This window comes from Anoplopoma fimbria, chromosome 18 (assembly GCF_027596085.1).
Source record: "Anoplopoma fimbria isolate UVic2021 breed Golden Eagle Sablefish chromosome 18, Afim_UVic_2022, whole genome shotgun sequence".
NCBI classification, from domain to species: Eukaryota; Metazoa; Chordata; class Actinopteri; order Perciformes; family Anoplopomatidae; genus Anoplopoma; species Anoplopoma fimbria.
The window spans coordinates 12,642,063-12,660,317 of record NC_072466.1 but is presented as its reverse complement, the minus strand read 5'-3'; the positions used below and the strand labels follow the sequence as shown (position 1 = coordinate 12,660,317).

The 18,255-nt window shown below is 39.4% G+C and overlaps 1 protein-coding gene across 1 annotated transcript in view; it reads right to left on the bottom strand.

Moving 5' to 3' along the window:
* Positions 1-465: 465 nt before the first annotated feature.
* Positions 466-18,255, bottom strand: part of kcnk3a (potassium channel, subfamily K, member 3a) — a 31,583-nt gene continuing 13,793 nt past the window's right edge. The window contains exon 2 of the mRNA XM_054618573.1: positions 466-2,957. Coding sequence (XP_054474548.1) covers positions 2,029-2,957 — 929 coding nt within the window. The 3' untranslated portion in view covers positions 466-2,028. The remainder of the gene's footprint in view (positions 2,958-18,255) is intronic.

Sequence of the window (18,255 nt, the reverse complement as noted above, 5' to 3'; positions counted from 1 at the left end):
TCTAGTGACTAGTAGTTATCTTGAATACCTATGTTGAATACACTTCCTGTAAGTCGCTTTGGATAAAAGCGTCTGCTAAATGACTGTAATGTAATGTAATGTAATGCATCAGCAGGAAGAAAGGCAATACTATAACCCTAATACTTGTTAGGTTTGCAACAAGCATTTTGTCCAAATGTCATTCTAGTGAATGATATCGGTCTGCCCTGAATTTTCAAATAGTTTTCAGTAGGATACTATTTGAAAACTCGTAAAAGTAGATTTCTCAACAAAGTGAATGATATACAGCCATATTGAATACACCTTCAATAAGCCTTTAAGAGGAGTTAACACTAACAAATAAGAATGGGTAAAATGAAATAAATGTATATCTCACCAATACTAACAAGATCACAGTTAGTAAATAATTTGGCACTCAAATGAATAAACTGTTGTTATAATTTAAATCATATTTTATTTTGACTGAAGAAATTTTTTTATGATAAAGGTATAGCTACACAAAAAGCCAAATGCAGTGCCTCTTTCAGCTCATGAGGGATGAACAACAATAACAATGTTGAAAATGTTACTGAAATGAATTTGATATGACCACAATTTTGAGACATTGTAAAGTAAAACCAAAGCAAATAAAATAAAAATATTTATGATTATGCAAGAAAATGACCAAAACAAGGAAGAAAGTTTACACTGCATGAAGACCTCATTTGGCTGAATCAAGTTTGTTTAGGTGGGGCTGGTGAAAAGACCCCGAAGTGCATGAGGTGCAAACTCTGAGGCCATTTATAAGTGAGTTTAACTGCTATTATTCTCAATCGTTAATAACACAGAGTATCGATTCAAACATTGCAGACTCATAACACAAGAAAGAATTAATAAGGGCGTATAATTTACATAACAAAACATAATGTGATTCCATTAAATAAAAAATAAAATAGTGCGCTGAATGCCCAAAAGCATACACAACTGTCTTCTAAGGTGCAGCAGTGAATAAGATATGACTCTCTACTTTGCACAAAGTGAGCTTACATGCTCTAAGTTAAACTATCACAATAAGGTTGTGCTATATCAAAACATATGATAAGAAACAAGTACATAAAATAGTTTGATGTACAGGAAGAAACTATGAAAAACCAATTCATAGCGATGAGGTCTGAAAGGGTCGGCAGGGAGGCCTAAGTGGTTGGAGACAATGTCACGGGTTTGATTCCCACAACAGCTACAAGTGTCCCATCCTTCTGCAAGAAATTTAAGCCAAACGTGCTTGATCACTCTCCATCAAAACTCAAAACATTTAAATGCCGTCAATATAAGTTTTCTCATGGAGGGAAAGTAGATGAAGCAGACAAGAAAGTTTGGCTTGAACCTGAACTTCACTTACAGACACATGGGAGAAGACATAGAGAATATTTTTGAAATCTTTCACTGAAAAAATAAGCTTTCCCTTAATAAGTCCTACAGTAGTAGTGAAGTATCTAAATATATACATCATATCATTTCACTGCAGTGAGTATAATACTTACAACCAAAGAAAAAGTGTGTTTAAGATTATTCAATAAAATATTTCTTCATTTCGAGGACAATACGCACAATCCCTCTTAAAAGTATGTCTCACAGTGTACTTTGTCCCTTTTCATATTAGAACATGAAAATCAATCTTATGAACAAAGAAAATACTGAATTCATTATCATGATAGTTAATATTAGAATTCAGAGGTGCAGAGAGAGCCGCCGATGTGTTTTGCAGCCTGTCTTCTAACAGTTCGTGTAACGAATGCTTCTTAAACAACCATTAGCATTATTTGTCAGTGACATCAGAAACGATGCAAGTGTTTAATGGTTTGTGCTTAGCTAATGGAGGTTAAATATGTGGAGTCTGGAAGCTGCATCACCAGGCTCTTCAGTGCCAGAAAGAAGCAAACATCTCTTTAGGACTGGAGTTGTGTCCCGCTGATGTCCACAGCTGATTTATTACCACAGTAGAACGGCCCCTTAGTGGGACTTGACCTTAAAGCATGACGTCCTCCAGGTTTAGATGGAGCTTCTGCGTTTATTGAGTCTTCTGTAGGTGTTGATGCTGTGTAGACCAGTGGAAACTGAGCTGATGCCCGAGTGGCGTTGCAGGCTGCACACGCAGCCGTTAGAGTGCATGGGGTTGGAAAAAGCCTCTCCCTGCTCCATGTAGGTGTCTGAGCTGGAGAGGTCACGTGGGATGATCATGGGTATGGAGTATTGCAACTTCTCTCTACTCTTGTACCAAAGACAAGAGCACATAGATTGTAAGTGGAGCACTTCAGCATAAACGTTTCGTAGACCCCGGCCTGCCGCCCCTGCCGCCCCTCCCCCACTACCTCCAACTGCGCTTCCTCCACCACACCCAGACGGCTCGGAAGAGGAGGAGGCCTGGTCTGCGGAGCAGTGGATGTGTCCACCCGCCTGACCGTTGTGACCGAGAAGAGCCCTCTGCTCGGCGTCCCTCTTCTCGTCTTCGGCGTTCATGGTCATGAACCGCAGCACTGCTAAGTTGAGGAAGGCTCCGATCACAGCCAGGCCCGTCAAGATGTAGATGAAGCTGAAGGCCACATACTTCGGCTCGTTCTGCAGAGCGTGCTCACTCTGCAGCGCTACATAGTCCCCGAAGCCGATGGTGGTGAGCGTGATGAAGCAGTAGTAGTAAGCATGAAAGAAGCTCCATCCCTCAAAGTGTGAGAAGGCCAGTGCCCCAACGCACAGCGTGCTCATGCAGGATATAAAGCCGATGATGACCATGTTGACCATGGAAACCTCGGTGCGCCTCATGCCAATGCACTTCTTCAGACGGTGGAGCAGGAACCTGACGAAGGTGTTGATCCGCTCACCAACGCTCTGGAACATGACCAAGGTGAGAGGGATGCCTAGGAGGGCGTAAAGCATGCAGAACACCTTCCCTCCAACTGTGCTTGGGGCTGCATGGCCATATCCTGAGGGAGAGAAGGAGAAAGGAGCAGGGTTACTAGGGCAGAACTAATTAAATCTGCAGAGCAGCGGACAGGGGTCTGAGAAAAGAAGGCTGGAGGCTTGGAAAGTCAAACCCAGAGTAGAAAGATATAAATGATTTGTATTCTTTGAGCAGCGCATTTTATAAATTCACAGACTCTTCATTTCACAGCGGTAGAATGCAATTGAAGATGAGAATACACAGACGCGTGGCGGGAATGGCCAAGTATTGATGTCTTGCATGGGAGAGAGGGCCTGAATAATTAATTGACAATTGGCTTCTGCAGAGTGACTTCAGCTAATGAGTGCCTTTGCACCTAATTAGTCCAGATCAAACAAACAGGACCCTACAGGGTTCAGTTCAAATATTGGAGGTTATTTTGTTTGTTTAGTGAAATCACTCTTTGTCCTGCAGTTCTTTGGCTCTTCGGATTATAATAGCCCTGTAGCAGAACAGAATGAGTCAGCAGTGTGGTCTGTGTGTGCTCCACTGAGTCTTCAGCCCAAAAAAGAATACAAATTCTGAGTCAGTTAAGCAGCTTCTTGCAGAACATGCCAAAGTTTGAAGGAGCTTTTGAGTCATTTATTTATCATGAACCGTGGCTGGCTAATAAACCATTTACTATATAGATCTATTGTTTTGTAAGTGACTAAAATGGCCAGGTGGAGAATACTGTTCAGTGCTCACCACCAGCCAATTTCAGACACTGCATGACTCATACCAACTGGGAGTGATGCTTTATACACTCAAACTGTAGAGCTCATGATTTCAGGATGGATTTGAGTTTCCTTGCTGCACATTTCAGGTTAAATGCCAACCTTTTGTCTCATAATGTCATCCTCTCACTCCTATTGTCCCACAGGATACGGCACCCTTGCATGCAACATCATTAGGCTGAGATATATTCCCCACATGTGGACCTGTTGCACACAGGAGCCGACAGATGATGTCCCTGATAACAATGGGATCAGCAAATGGAAAAGGTTTACCAATAGTTTGAATGTAATTACTCCAAGGGTTGATTTAATTCTTTAGGCTCTGGTTTTATTGTCACACTGATCTGTGCGGTTGAGCCATCTGTCTGTCTGGTGCCAAATCTGTTTAAAGCTTTCCCAGTTGGGCCGCCAAAATGAGAGCCATTACCACTGATGTATCTCCTTGTGGAAAGAAAACTGACCCGAGGAAAAATACATTTTGCTTCCCTAGAAGAGTTGCCTATTTTTAATCTCATTACTAAAAAATCATTCATCCCATATTCTGATGACAGAGAGAAGACTGAAGAGTACTCTGTTCTGATTAGTAATTTATTTATTAAATACATCTTACCAAGGAGACTGTTTCTCTGATGACCTTAAGATTTTCCTAATTTGTTACTTTTTTAATTATATTTAAACTGGACGGATGTATAACGCTCAAGTACGTTAAATTGTTACAGCTTGTTTTTCATACGATTGAACTCTCACTGTTATTACAGGTGTGGCACCCTGGTTGTGTAATTATATTTTGTTTAACCTAATTACAGTTGTATTTAGATAGTCTCACTGATGTATGTTTGGCAGTGACACTGTAATTCTTTAGAGAAGCAAGTTAGTGAAGCCAAGAAAGGACAGTCAGGATAGCGGCAGTGAAAGATATTCACCCGAGACTGTCTTTCTGTTTGTATTCACAGAATTAAAAACTCATCTGGCGACTGAATGGAAATTGTCATCATTCAGTGTGTAACACAATCATCCATTACTTACCTTCCTATACATTGCTTACTGTTTCAACATCTCTTCTCACTTGCTTCCTATCTTTTAAAATTATATGAGCTACTTTTTCTAATGGCCCCTACGCTGCAACTGAAGAAGCCCTTACTCCATGGGTACACGTAGCCACAGGTGGGAATCACTGCTGTATAATATGTGCATTACTTCAACCAATACAACAACAACAACAACAACATACATGAAGTTTCTTTGACCTGTATTATAAGTAACATCTGGATTCCTTTATTCCAGTGCATACTGCTAATTTAAAAATGCATTAGTATACATGGTCAGTCTGCTCTCCAACATTTCAGCACAGGTCTGTGAATATTAATGTTTTCTATTGATCCATCATGAATATATATTAAAATCATAACTCTCTGAAGAAAATTTGCATTATTACTTCCATTTGAGAGGGTACAACTCTCCCCTCAAGCTCTGCATTAGAAAATATTATAATCCCAAAATTGCATTTACTTCAACCTTGCACAAGTATATTTTCTGACTTGACTCCTGGCTGAATCCAATGGAAATACTGTTTGATACCAAAAATACATTTTACAGCGTCTTGATTTATTTTCTGTCATTTGCCTCTCATCAGGGAACTTATCCAATGGTTTGAAAAGCACCCAGAATTGACCCCCTGTGTATGAAGTACTACATGTTTTCCCGATCATAAAATTCTACTTTATCCGTACTGGAACAATAATCCTGTTAAATTAATATCCCATTTAAAATAACAGTCCTGTTTAGTTTACAATTTCGGTCTTTGGATTATCGTGAATGAGTATGGTTAATGAAGTTAAAGTGAGGATACATTTTCGTCCTGGCCAGGGCATATTTAGGTAAGGTTAATATCTACTCCTTTTAATAAAAATCATATACAAACATCCTTCTTTCAAATAAGACAGTTCAAAAACACCCCGCACCTTGTTGATCACTTTCTGGTCTGTCTATATGAAGTTTACCTGATAAAGTTCTGAGAAAAAAAATAAAATATATTTTTTATCTGACCTCTTACCTAACAAGCGATTTTACATGGGACACGGACATCGGCCTCCTCTGTGAAAGTCCTGTGCAGACCGATATCCCCACCCCTCCACTCCACTCTTTGTGAAATTTCGCACTTGTAATTCTCGCTTTTATACCACGTAACTTTCAACAACAGTCAGTCGACGCAATGTGTTTCGCTCGCTCGTTGTAGTACGTCATCTGTTCTGACAGAATGCAAAAAAAAACCCAAAAACACATTAACACTTATTAAAGCCGTGGTTTGCAGATTCGTACAGTAACCATTTTTTCCTGGGGACTGGGCAAACAGAAGAGTTGTTGACTAACAGATAGAAAATTGACTCATTAATGTCAGTTGCACAGCAATATCAATAACATTGGTTAATTAAGGCTACCTTAACCTACTGGTCATACCAGACACAGTGAGGTTGTACTGTAGAAGAAAAAACCCTTAGTGTATTTCAAAATGTTTAGAGAAAATTATTAAGTTATTTCCCATTTAAAATGTTACTCTAATCTCACTCTAAGAAGTATAATATATATTAAGGTAAATCCACGTATTGACCATTCATTCATTACAGAAAGAGCAGGACAGTGTGTTCAGGTGAGCACACAGGATGACCTGCAGGCCTGTCAGTAGCTGCCAGCAGCAGGGAGCAGCTTATCGAGATGTGGGGACGACCGGGGTGACAGCGGCCCTCGTCAACAGCAGACACAGAAGCTGGAGGCGACAACCCCAGCGCTCCCGCCGCCGTGTGAGAGAGTGGAGAGGCCCGCCTGACAAGCTCTTCCTTCCCTCGCCTCACCCGCTCCCCCACAGCAGTGACAAAGTTATCATGAGACAGGACGTCTCCACAGTTTGCCCTGGCACGCAGGGGAACGCCAACAGGGTCACGCGCTCTGTTTACACGGATTACAGTCATTGCTACTGGCAGAGGAAAAAGTGCAGTCACACTGCTCTGAAAGGTGAAAAAAACAATGGACCAAAGAGGTTTGATTGACATCTGGAAAACCCCAGACTCTTGCACCGGCTGAAGCATTAATACTCAATATATTGGCTGCAACTATTTGCACATATTTCATGGATTGATGGTAAGAAAACACAAAGGAGACATCTGGGAAATTACAAGCCATCAGGTTTTTTCCTAAGGAAACAGTAATTCCCTCTAAAATTAGCTCAGTTTCCCAATTTGTGTAAGAATTGTTGCGACATATAAAAGGGAAATCAAAGACTTTGCCGCAACCCAAGGCGGATCGTCTCATAACCTAATTTCTGTAATTATCATGTGAAAGGAAATATGAAAATTGCATAACATTGAGAGGCACTAAGAGCTTTTGAGAGACCTATTAGGCAAAACTGACAAGCAGGCGAGGCTTGGGCTTACACGTGGAAGCAGAACGCAGGTGCACCGTACTACAAACTCTCATTCCCTTCTCGCTGCTGCCTATCATTACAGAATAACAATTTACAGCCAATCCTTCAGGATAAAGCCTCTAGCTAAATTATATATTAAATACTTCAAAACAAATAATTTCCCAGAGAGGAGAAATATTCCCATTCGATATCTTTGCTATTCTAATACACTGCCAATACAATTTGAACATTTAATATTCAGAGTCTTGAATATATATTTTCCCTCTAATTTCACAATTTTGGATCCTCTCATTCATCTCAGCAGGTGAACACACATATTAATTCAATGATGTGCCACATTCACCTTCATTCAGTTTTTCTAATTAAATGTTATTTACAAACACTGTAGCAATGCAAACAATGTCATTGCTGTTGGCTGTTGTTTCACCTTTTGGGGTTGTGATTGCCAGTTTGCCTCCAAATATGACAGCTCAGTGTGTATAGTTCTTTCCTTGTGGTATCTACCTCTAAAACACAGCATCACCCACTGCATCCTAAGCCTTCGTTATACTGATTAATTAGGCAGGCTTTGAAAATACATCAAAGAATGGCATAATGTGCCTGTTAGGGCTCTAGCTCTCTGTCACTCAATTACATTTTCATTGATTACCAGGCTCAATATGTTCTCGCCAACAAGATGAGGAGAACAACCTATTCATCAAGCACAACACCTCAGCTGATGGGGAAGGTTTCTCAAAGAGGCGGCGCATTTATCAAGGTTAATATATCAATCTGGTGAAACCCATGTGTGAGTAAAAATAAAAACATCAGCATCAGCATAAGAAACACAAAAGTAAAATATGTGTTTGCAGATGTCAAAAATATAACATGAAATGTAAATATGTGCACACCTGAGGGATAGGGATTACAAATCACGTTATGAAACATTACATCGGATAGCATCTCATGTGGTTAATTACTTTCGGAAAATTCACTGTGTTGGCTGATATGCATTAAAGGGCCGCTTAGTGAATATCATAAAGCTTTGGTAAAGAGCTGAACAAGCTGATAAAAATGCATATGATGCTGCCAGACAGTGCGGAATAATGAGATTTTATGATCTAGCTAACAATAAATAAATCTCACAAAAAGAGATTTAAGGGAGTAAATAAAACTAAAACCCTATAAGTAAGGGGGTCGAAAGTGGAAATTGAGAGAGAAATATTAATGTTGAAAAGATTTGAAAGCCAAAAGACTTAACAGGATTTTGATTATTATTTATATGGATTAGATAAGAATTAGAATTGATTACAGATTAGTCACCAGGGATTAATAACGTTTCAATGTCCAAAACCACTTAAATTTGAAATATAAGCACAAACTTTAAAAGTCCTCACGTCGGCAGTTAGTAAAAAACTCCTTTTGAAGCTGAATAACTGCAGTAGTTAATTTACAGCTCTACTAAGAGGACATGACTGGCAGTGTGTATCACTTTAGTGGTCAGTAAACAAATTCCTTCTGCATTGCTAAAGTGCACTAAGAGGTGTTACACAGAATCACAATATTCAGCCGTATATGGTCAGCCTAGTTCTTCACTGTACAGGTGGCCCGAGCAGCCATCCCGGCGTGACGTCACTTTAATCTGCGTTTACGCCATCCCTAAAAGCTGTGCAGATTGAGGAATGTTCTGTAAAACCGTGCAAATAAACACCTATCATGTCATCCGTTTGGCACAAGCCATCTTTGAGCAGCAGCCCACTCTGCTTCCCAGCATGCTGTCTCTACAGCTCGCTTTCATCTCCAGCTGCTTCTGGCCAAAGACATCATTACACGACCTGACACACTGTAACTCTTGTCTACTTGTGAGCATTAAGGATTTACACAGATAACACCAAAGATGTTCCATCAAAAGTCGACTATGATCCTGTATTTTCTCACAAATGACCACGAGCCCCCTCAGCCCCATCAATTCTCAGTCACAGACACCTCAAACTCCAGATGACCCTGTGATTGTTTATTCAGGCGCTCAAACACAAACTCCAGTCCTCCCGCCTACGTTCATTACTCCGTCCGGCTTTTGACACACAAGACCTTGCTGACAGCTGCTGTGTAATGTCTGTGAGAACTCGAGGAATATGCTTTATTTGGGAAAGTTTTTTTAACATTTTGCATTCAAAAGACTGTAAAAAAAAAAGACTGAGTGCCATTACGAATCAAGAAAAGATTACTTTGTTTACAATGGATTATAAAGAAGCTTTTTCGGCTTTTTTAATAATTTAAATGCTGCACTATTCAGTTGGACAGCAAAGGTGCGGAGCTGAATAGTAAGATTTGGTAGTCTTAATGTCAGTGCCATCAGTTGAGCAAGTTTATCTGTCCTGAAACAATAAAAACAGACATTATGTTTAACATTAAGCCTCAATACACTGGAATTTCATATTTAACATGAATAACAAGTAACATGTTTGTCAGCCTCCTCCAAAACCACTGTAAATCATTCATATGACCTTTTCTGATCGGCCATCTCTATGTTTTAGGTTTGGTTAGGTTTATATGATTAAAACTAATTGGCTAAAGTTAGGGAAAGATCGTGGTCATAGTTAAAAGAAACCCTTGTTAATCTACCCCAACAATAGACCTACTGATGCAAAGCTTGCCCCCATTTTCTTTTCATTGTGACATGAACTATACTATATATATTATGCTTTGCTAGGCATTGTGAGATAGACTGCAACGCACAGGACTAACCAACGACACAAAAAAAGGAAGGGTCAAAAAAGAAGATTATTATTTCAACCACTTTTGTACGTCCCTTCCTGCCAAGATTGCAGGTATAAACAGGACCAATGTTGCAAAAATCTTTTCTCGGCCAGTAGTTTTTGCTGCACGAAAACAACATCATAGTACTTTCGGTTTTCCTACAGAAAGACATCAGTCATTATTCCCAATACCCTTTCAGAGCATGTGCAAGTTGAAGCGAAGCGATTGCTTGGCCTTTAAATGACTTTGGACATCAGTCATTTGTGCACTATACTTTTGAACTTGGATCAGAATATTTGAAGGGATTTACGTTTGTTATATTCAGTACTTGCAATTATGTCAGCTCTCTCAACTTGACATTACCCTGGTTTGGCTGTCAGCCGACAGTAAAACAGTAAGAATAATCTCTGTAATCAAACTTTCATTATAAGCCCCGACAGTGAACGAGGAGCCTGTCTGACCAGTACAAGAGAGAGAGAAAGCGGTGGATACGGGATGAATTCATCTCAAGCAATCCGATGTAACACCAGAGGAGACAGCGTATTGGCAAAGCGTCTGCCTGGGTTCACTTTAACTCGGTTACCCCTGTGTGGGCTCCAAATCGGGCCTGGGAGCATGTGCTCTCGTCCAGCTCACAGCTGAGGCCCAAACATTAAAGCATCGCAAGCCTGAAGACCAAAGCGACCAGCCGTCAGAGAGCTGTAACTCTGTTCCCTGTAACTCTGTTCCCTGCGTGTACCTGTGTTGTAATAAAACCCCTCTGATCATCACACGCAATTCACCCACATTTATTCATGCTTAATCTGAAGGAGCACTTCTATCAAAGCAACAATCTGTGTCTGTCAGACCATTTTAGTTGTGTGTTTTATTTTCACTGTGAAAAAAAATCCCTATCAGGATCTATTTCCAAAAGCACTCCTTAGGTTCCTTTTTAGGGGATATGAGAGGAAACTTTGGCAGGCCGAAGTTTTCCATGAGGTCAGTAAGCAAGGCATTCCATGCAGAGTGTGAGATCTCTGGGGGGGTTAGCTAATTAAATAAATCACATGATTTATGTACCTGATACACAGTTGATATGGACTTGTTTTAAAACTCACAACACAGCTGGACTAAAATGGGGTTCACATACACAGATACTAAACACAACGGGGGAGCAGAGGAGGAGGAGGAGGAGGAGGAAAGGGTAGGAGAGGACAGGGGGATGAAATATGAAGGGAAATAAAGGAAAAGAGATTTTTAATACATTACTCATGCGCTACACTGTAGTAAATCCACAAAAAAATCCATTATAGAAGGAAGATATAATGCTTTAAAACCTCATTTAGATTGTAGGAAGTCTTTAATTTGTATTCATTGCTAATGTAGGAACTCCAATTTCTTTCCAGGCTTTTAGGAGGTCAACTCAAATAACAGATGTATCAGTTTCAAGTGCTCTATTCAGGCTATCTGCTTTTAAAATGGGCCTGTGTGGGCACAAAAAGAAAAAGGGAGAGAGAGAGAGAGAATGAAAGCATTGTTAATACAATACTGGAATTTGAAATAGTTTCTTTTGGTTATAGATGCTAAAACCAATGTTGTAAACTGCTAGCAAGAAAGCAAAACATAATTTCCTCTGAATGCCAAGAATGATAACAACATTAAGTGAAAATGAGCAGAGATACGCAGAATAAGGATTGATTGTTGAGCCAATGTGCCCTATTATCTGACTACTAACTCCATAATGAGCCTGGACAGTTATTCCCATCCGGAGATACTTGTACCCTAGGGGGTATGTGGAAAGAATGTGGAGTAGCTCCACTACTCCAACAAATGGAAAATATTAAATCACTATTTGAAAATAATGGATCCACATTAATGCAGTATCACACCTTAAAACACTGCTGAAATTCAAATGTGAGATATCAAGAGAGAAGAGAAATTGCTATAGTTAGTAATCATTAAATGGTTTAAATAGACAGCTAAAAGTTATGGATAGATAATTCAAATACGTATTTTAAAGTAATGCATAAATCATTGGCATAGTTCAGGTTGTTCTCATTCACTGTTCGTACTTAGGCTGCCTACTGAAAGTAATGTGATGTGATTTGAATAGGCATAAAACCCACATAATTGTGAGGCAGGAGGCGTACTATAAGAGGGAGAAAGTCTGTGTTTGGAGGTGGTTGGGATGGACAATACACTGTATATAAGAACTGGACGTAGTCACAGACAAACACATTGGTTTATGGACTGCTGTTTTGAAGCCTTGAGTTTGACAGTTTGGCTGTCATCATCTTGTTTTTTTGCCACCAGAAAGTGTTACAAGATTGTAGAGGTAAGTACAACCGAACTGGTACTGGATACATCTAGATTCTTTCAGCGTGGTCTACTAAACTTGACCAAACTGAACTAAATATTGAGAGTACTGTGTTATAGATTGAAATGAATCATTCAGTTTAAAATCAATCACCTTGAACAATGAATGTATGATGAAGGAGTTAATCTGTCAGGGCTGTCGGAGTACGTCACACCAAAACATTTGGGATGCACTCGCTACAGTGTGCATAATTAGTCACAGATGTCTCTGATGATGATGGTGGTGAGCATGACGAGGATCATTTTCTGTGGATTATAAAAAGAGCGGAGACACACTTACATCTAGGCTAGGAACTGGGCCAAGTGTGGTTCACACACTATTAACTGCCTCTGATCTATCTGCGCTCCAAACAAGCATTTCTTTTTTTGCACACACAAGACGGTTAAGAGACAGCTGATATTGTAGAGCATACATTTTATTTATGTTTTTTATTCCTGACACTCTGAAGGGGGTCTTTGCAGTCCAGCATATGAGAAAATGCATGTGGAAATAGTCCAGCTTGGTGTCATTAAAAAACAAAGCATATGTGTCAAGCCTGCTTTAATTCGACATGGTTATTATGGGCCTGCCTTGTGATTTCTGTTAATTTGGACTGCAGCCCGACAATGTTTTATTCAGCTGAATGCTCTTTTTAAAAATAGATGCGGCTTGTCTTGCTATCTCTGCTGTTACTTTTCCTTCACCCACATTTATTTTCCTTTCAGTACTGACTTCTAACCCTCCGTTCTCTCTATAAATGTCTCTGCCCCATCAGTCTAAAAGAGATGTATTTGCTCTTTCTTTGCAGCCTCTGCAGCACAGTCACCTGCCTCTGACACCTGATTCCTATGATATGCGTACGCGGTCTGGCCCCAGTTCAGCTCGTTCAGCTGCTCTTAGGGAACAGATGCTGTCCTAAACTGACATGTGTTGGCTAAAGGGGAGGCACCGCATAACACACAGATCAGTTTACACAGCAAAAAGGGAGACAATATTGGAAAAACTCTTGATTAAATGAGAGGAACACAGGTAGGAATAATGATAAACATCAGTGTCTGGTAACACAAAGAATTTTTATTGAATAATGCAAACAGAAATTACATCTGGTACATATTGCAGGGTATCCTTGTCACTCTTATGTTGTTTTAGACTACTTTTCCATAGAGAGACCAATTTATCAGCCCATTGATGAATAACAAGAAACTACAATGCCAGTGTTTAAGGAGAATTTGAAAACCGTGTGTACATGAAATGTTTTGTCCACCAAAGAGAACTGACTTCTTTTTTCATTATTTTACAACTGCAGAGAGACAGAGCGCTATCAAGTCCAACCAACAACAGAGGGGAAAACAATTCTTACGCTTTTCCTTTAACTTTGTATTGCATGAAGGTTCCTTCTTGTCTCTTTCGTCTGTTAGGAAAAAAACAGACAAAATTCCTATAAACTGCTGTGTAGTTGGATAAACTACCGACAGGCTAAAGAACCGTGAGGTTTTGTAAGCTGCCAAAACGAAAAACTGAGGATACAGGCAATAAGACATGAGGCATCAGCAGAAAGAATGGGAAAACTGTATCTCCAACACTCAGTATGCCTATCGCTAGGTGTGCAAGCAATCTGTCAGAATATCAGTTTTAGGCTAATTAACCTTTGTTTTTTTGTTAGTCAAGCTATGATGTATTATATTAGCAATTTGCAAGTACCAAAAATGTGTTAACTATAGTAGCTTGCTTAAAGCTAACTTGTCTGTCCTATCAATTTAGTTATTTACTGTATCCTTGGTAGACATAGGGTGCTAAAACAATCTTTTGACATGCTGAAATCTGATGTTTTTAATGCTTTTTTTTAGCGTTTCAGCACTTCGTTGTGGCACGGATTGTTTTCCCTGTAGTGGCCGTGGTTTTTCAGAGTATGACACTTTGTGCTCTGCCAATATTATATCCCACTCAGCACATAGACCTATCTCCATCACAATAAATAAATTACCAAATTTATGATTTCTTTATTAAAGTATGGTCACTTATGTGATGCTTTTACAATTAAAGGACATATTTATGATCCATGAGTGGCTCCTTACATTTTGGAAAATTTCTTCCAGACAATTAATTGAGAAGCATGATACCATTATTGAATGAACTCTAGAGGTGGATTTCCTCTAGAGTTCATTCTCTAGGTTGAACTAGGTTCGTACTCTAGGTTGGTGGATTTTCTTTTTTTAACTTTGGCCAGAGCCTGGCTAGCTGTAGCCTACTGTTAAAAACGTGACTAATAAGCAAATATCTATTTCAGGTCTCACAATATAAAATGTTTCATTTTAGATGTTTTTATAGTGCAATATGGTGAATAGTTTTGTTTTTACAAACGATATTGCATTCCAACTTGTAGCTGATTGCTTAAATTTAAGAAATGTAACCATGAAATATAAAAAAATATGTATATAGTTATTGAAGCCAATCACGTGTGTTTAGGGAGCTAGTAGGAAAAACTTTAACTCTTAACTCCACACATTCCCAGATTGACTGAAATAATTAATTTGGCTTTTGTTTTAACTTCATTATCGAATCAATATCAAATAGAGTCGAGTTGAGTCAAATATATTTATATAATTTGTAAGTAACAAAAAAAGGAGGCCGACATCAAAGTCTAGATGGATACGCACACACATGCAAAGACCAAATGAGGAAATGTGTGTGCTTTGCAACACACAGTGCACACACCAACACTCTCACAAAGAGTGTGTGGTCCTTTGACAATGGCTTTCTATTGGCGACATGAGTGCCCATCAACGTCCTGGCTGGGCTGCCTGACTTGGCTTGTTGCCACATTGTTATACGCCAACAAGATATCATATGTCACGTCATGCATGAGGTTGATGCTGGCACCTGGCTTAATGACTAAATGCAATTCAATCTAGTAATGGATCTTATTAAGATGTTATATGACCCCCTAACTGCACTGCTGATCCTCCTCTGTACTGAACATAATGTTGTCTGTTGTTTATTTTAAGATTATTTTATTGTTCTGCAAAACAATGAACGCCAAATGACCCTAATGCAAAGGAGCCTAAGCTGTCTCTTTTACAGCATGGACCTAATGCCTTGATGAAATGGAGACACAAAGAGCTTCAATAGCAACACGTTTGTTGTGTGCAACACATCCATTACATTTGCTGTGCTTTTGCTCTATTGCCTTAAACTTGCATGCACTCTTTAAAGAAGCAATGTCTAAGATCTGGCCAGAATTTTAGTATTCAACATTTAAGAATTTGGCATCAACAGAATGTGAAGAGGTTGCAGGGTTGACGTTATGTCAAAGGCGTCTATGTATTGTGTTGCAGAGATATCTACGGAAAAAAGCATGCTGCATACTGACTAGCTGTGGTCCGTTCTGGTGTAACAAAATTATCTTGTAACAACTTGTATTTTGTTCCATGTTGTAACATGCGTTCAGTGAGTGGTTAGCAATTAGCTCGCATCCAGCAAGTGCAAACGCTAGCTCCGGGGATCTGATCATGGACCTGGAAGTCGAATTCCCCAACTGATCAGCAAAGTTTCTGTTGCTGCCGTCCCACAGGTTAGACCTAGCGACACCAACCCGCTGTGACTCCAGTTGCTGTAGTTTGTAGTTGCTGAACGGAGTCGCAGCTGCTAACTCGAGGTCTGTTTGCGGAGCAACCCGCTCTCCTCCGGGCAAAGTAGTTTAAACAAACTATCAAAGAGTACAAGGACCATGCAGCTCCCTATAAGTGGCATAAACACACGGATGGCTAACGTAAACTTTTGGCCAACGTCACATGTTAAGTTTATAATTATTATTTTTTTGTTCATAGTTTCAGTGCTTTGGTCAAATTTTGCGACTTCTTGCTCTGCTGTTAGTTAATGGTTGGCAATTTTTTCCATATCTGAAGACTGAAATTTAAATTGTATGGACACAATATTTGGATGAAAATGCTGCCCCTTATTTGTTTGGAACAGATGGCCAGAAATTACACAGTGCACCTTTAAGTAAAGTGTTACAATGGTAAGAGGTAAAGAAGATGTAATTTGCTAACAGACAATTTTGTGTATTTGTAAGGTCAAAGTTTTATTCTCCATTACAAGCAGAGAGTGAATGTTCATCCTTGTTGATGTGACCTTGAAGTCCTGGCTGCTTTTTCTTTTCAGCACATCATTTTACATTTGCTGCACACGTGGACAAACTCCTAATCAAACCACATAGAGTGTTATAACTTTGTCCAAACTCAGTGTGAATGACCATCCAGTTTTTTACTGTGTGTTGGGTCTCCTTGTCACCTTGGTGAGGTAACCAGTGCCTCTGGCTGCCCATATGGCGGTAGCAGACAGACAGGGAGCGTCAGCTCCACCTCCACTCCATCTGCAGGTTCACCTTACCAGACTGGGTCACACACTATCTGCAAATCCATCCCTAGCATTTGTTTAACCTACTTGGAGAAGTAGACGGATAAGGTTTATTACATCAGTGCCATTTTTATTTTTATTTATTTCACTTAAATACCAAGCAGGTCAAGTCACATTTATTATAATGAATCTTGTGCATACTGAAGTGTCAGGAAAATGTTTGTAATTGGCTTCTTTTGTTCCAAAGGGTGTCTTAACTTTCAGCTTTCGGTGGTATTTCTCATTTGGCAACTCAGACAGTCTGGAGGATAAAACCACCATAAAAAGAACGCGTAAATGTCACTTCACTCAATGTTCCAGCCTGATATTCATTAGGAGCCAAAACAGCCAGACTGTCCCACTGATTCATTAGATCATGACACAGTAACACTGTGTCTAATATGAATTCAACAAAGGATAATGTTGAAACTCATCTTGTGGCAAACAGCAGTTACCATTTGTAGTTTTCAGTTCTCTGAGGCAAAAACACGAGCGTGTGTGGGGACATGCTGTATGTACATGAAGACTACTTTGGGTTACATTTCATACATTGGCATCTTTTCATTCTAAAACTAGAGTACATTTACTGTTTTGTTTTCTTACTGAAGGGTGAAACAGAGTGCAGTAACCTAAGACCATGAATATCATTACTCTTTAATGCTGCAATGATAGCCGATAGGATGACTGGCAAGCTAGTGTAAATGTCTTTTTGTTCAAACACCAAAGAAGGAGTTCAAAAGCTCCCTGCTTTGTATTTGGATTACTCCAAAGTGGGAGGTGCTGCCTCAATAGTGTAGTAAAACAGATACATAGGATTACTCAGAGCCTGGTTAAATTATGTTTCCATACAATGAAACTGCATTATAAAATAGGTTTCTAGGGAAACATATTTTCTCCCGTATTACGTTTATTTTTAACGTATCACAAATACATTTCTTATCGTCTGCAGAGGTGCATTTATGCAGGAGGTTGGAACGGACACCTGAGTCACTTAACAAACACTAGACTCTCTCCCCGGAGACCTCTGTTTGTGTCCCATGAGAAACCAAACGTCCTCATTGACTTATGTTAATTTATGTACGTAATTTAAATTATGTAACAAACTAATTGATTTTAAGTCAAGCCATGATTTCTGACTAAACCTACCCTAGTTTTGTCATGTTTTGGTTCTGTTTTGTTTTGTTTCAATTAACAACATTAGCCACGTGTTTATAACTGTGACCGTTATCCAAGAGGAAATACGCTTCCCTCAAATTGAATTAAGAATGCAATTTATTTGTACTTTGGTAAATATATATAAAAGTCTCTGCTAGGTTATCAAAAAAAATAAAGAACATGGCAGACAGTGTCATTATTCGTCAACATAGTTGCTTTAAATGCATCTTTGACCAATCACATTGCTTCAGTGCCCACTGGAGCAAATTGCCATGAACAATAAATACTCTAGCACTGTTTCACACAACCATAAACTGAATGAGTAGCAGACACATCACACTGACAGCTGTGATATTAGGAATATTCCACAGAAAATAGGTTAGCAGCCTGTTGTTCTAGCCCAAGGTGGTCTCAGGGCGCATGTGGTTTTTTTTTTGTATGGATATTAAATGTGTACTCATAAGCTCGCACTCTAATAGCGGCCCTCTGGGGTAAACACAACTCACCTATCACTGTTATTGTT